Source organism: Orycteropus afer, unplaced genomic scaffold (assembly GCF_000298275.1).
Source record: "Orycteropus afer afer isolate SDZICR_OR568_19922 unplaced genomic scaffold, OryAfe1.0 scaffold00035, whole genome shotgun sequence".
NCBI lineage: Eukaryota > Metazoa > Chordata > Mammalia > Tubulidentata > Orycteropodidae > Orycteropus > Orycteropus afer.
This window is the reverse complement of record NW_006921622.1, coordinates 2,243,139-2,245,005: the sequence shown is the minus strand read 5'-3', so window position 1 is coordinate 2,245,005 and position 1,867 is coordinate 2,243,139. Positions and strand designations below refer to the sequence as shown.

At 59.1% G+C, this 1,867-nt stretch overlaps 1 protein-coding gene across 1 annotated transcript in view; it reads right to left on the bottom strand.

Moving 5' to 3' along the window:
• The window catches only part of VIM (vimentin), an 8,295-nt gene extending 6,644 nt beyond the window's left edge, over positions 1-1,651 (bottom strand). The window contains exons 1-2 of the mRNA XM_007936332.2: positions 1,089-1,651; positions 329-389 (exon numbers count right to left, since the gene is read on the bottom strand). Of these exons, the coding sequence (XP_007934523.1) occupies positions 329-389; positions 1,089-1,651 (624 nt within the window). The remainder of the gene's footprint in view (positions 1-328; positions 390-1,088) is intronic.
• Between the last annotated feature and the right edge of the window lie 216 nt (positions 1,652-1,867).

Sequence of the window (1,867 nt, the reverse complement as noted above, 5' to 3'; positions counted from 1 at the left end):
AACCAGAAGGCTGGCAGTTCAAACCCACCAGCCACTCCTTGGAAGGAAGGTTGGGCAATCTGCTTCAGCCTTGGAAACCCAAGAAGGGGTCCCTAGAAGGGGTCGCTATGGTCCAACTCGATGGCACATAACAACAAGAAGAAGCTTAAAGTATTCAGAGGTTTTCATCTGAGGAAGCTCCAATTCGTGGTCCTTCTGCCACTAGGGGGCTTTAACCACAAACATGAAGTTTTGTGCTATTTGGACTTGGGTGAAGTAACTTTTAGAAATGCCAGTGGGTTGGGTGGGTGGGGTTCAATGGCGGCGAGTGGGAAGGAAGTCTACAAACCTGTCTGAAAGACTGCAGGGTGCTCTCGGCTTCTTCTCTCTGAAGCATCTCCTCCTGCAACCTGAAAAAGTTTAATTTTTTAACCAAAGGGGAACTAGGAAACCACCAGGGGCGGGGCGACCACACCCAACCACCACGTTGCCGCGCCGCTAGACCACCTCCACGGTAGACTTTGTGCCGTCTCCACGGGTAGCCAGCGACTATAGCTCTTGAAGAACTGCTGCCCTCAGCAAGTTTTAGCGGGACCTCAGCCGCAGCGTGAAAAAGCAATCACATTCACTAGGACGTGCAAGGCGAACGCCGCCACTCCCGCCTAGTGCAGACCGCCATCCTTTGTCTCGCTTCCTCCACAGCCATCCCCTCCTCCCTCCTCCAGGCCCCATTTCTGGCAGCCGGCCAGAAGGGGCTACGAAACTTTCTAAAAGTGTGGGAGAACCACTCTCATCATTCCCAAGCGCGTTGAACTACAGACAAAGTTTAGTTTTAAGCAATCCGTGGTTTGAAACAGAGTGTTCTTGGGCAACGACTGGGAGCAGAGGGGAAATGCTAGCTGCAACGTCTAAGTTTAGGGCGGAGCTGCACCGCCCCGACCGCAGTGCCGCTCCCCAGTTTCACCCAACGTAACCACCGCCCGTGTCACATCCCCAAGGGCTCGGCAGCCCTTTGCAGAGCGCTGTTCCTCTCTCCTTTTCTCCCGCGGCCCGGCCCGGGTGTCGTCTCCCCCTCTCCCTCCCCGCGAGTCGCGTGGGCTCCTCCTTACTTCTCCCGGAGTCGCATGATGTCCTCGGCCAGGTTGTCGCGCTCCACTTCGACGCGGGCCTTGTCGTTGGTGAGCTGATCTACCTGCCGACGCAGCTCCCTCATCTCCTCCTCGTAGAGGTCCCCCAGGCGCGATTTGCCCTGGCCCTTGAGCTGTTCGAGCTCGGCCAGCAGGATCTTGTTCTGCTGCTCCAAGAAACGCACCTTATCGATGTAGTTAGCGAAGCGGTCATTGAGCTCCTGCAGCTCCACTTTCTCGTTGGTACGGGTGTTCTTGAACTCAGTGTTGATCGCGTCGGCCAGCGAGAAGTCCACGGAGTCCTGCATCAGCCGCACACCCGGCACGCTGCTCCGCAGGCGCACGGCCGAGGAGCGCGTGGCGTACACGCCGCCGGGGGACGAGGCAAAGAGGCTGCGGCTGGTGCTGGGGCGCAGCGCGCTGCCCAGGCTGTAGGAGCGGGTGGATGTGGTCACGTAGCTCCGGCTGGAGCTGGGCCGGCTCCCAGTGCCCGGACCGCCGAACATCCGGCGGTAGGAGGATGAGGACACGGACCTGGTGGACATGGCTGCAGAGGGTAGTGGAGGGGCGGTTTCAGCGGCGCGGACTGGCTTTGGGAGAAGAGGCGAGCAAGAAGGGTTCAGTGGGTGTGTGCAGTGGGAGTGCTCCTGCGTCTCTGGCGCGGGGACCCGGGAGAGAGAAAGGCAGAGGACCGGACCCCGCCAAGGGCGCTCTTTTTATAACCCTGTTAGAAAAGCGGGCCCCCTCCCACTGCTATGCAA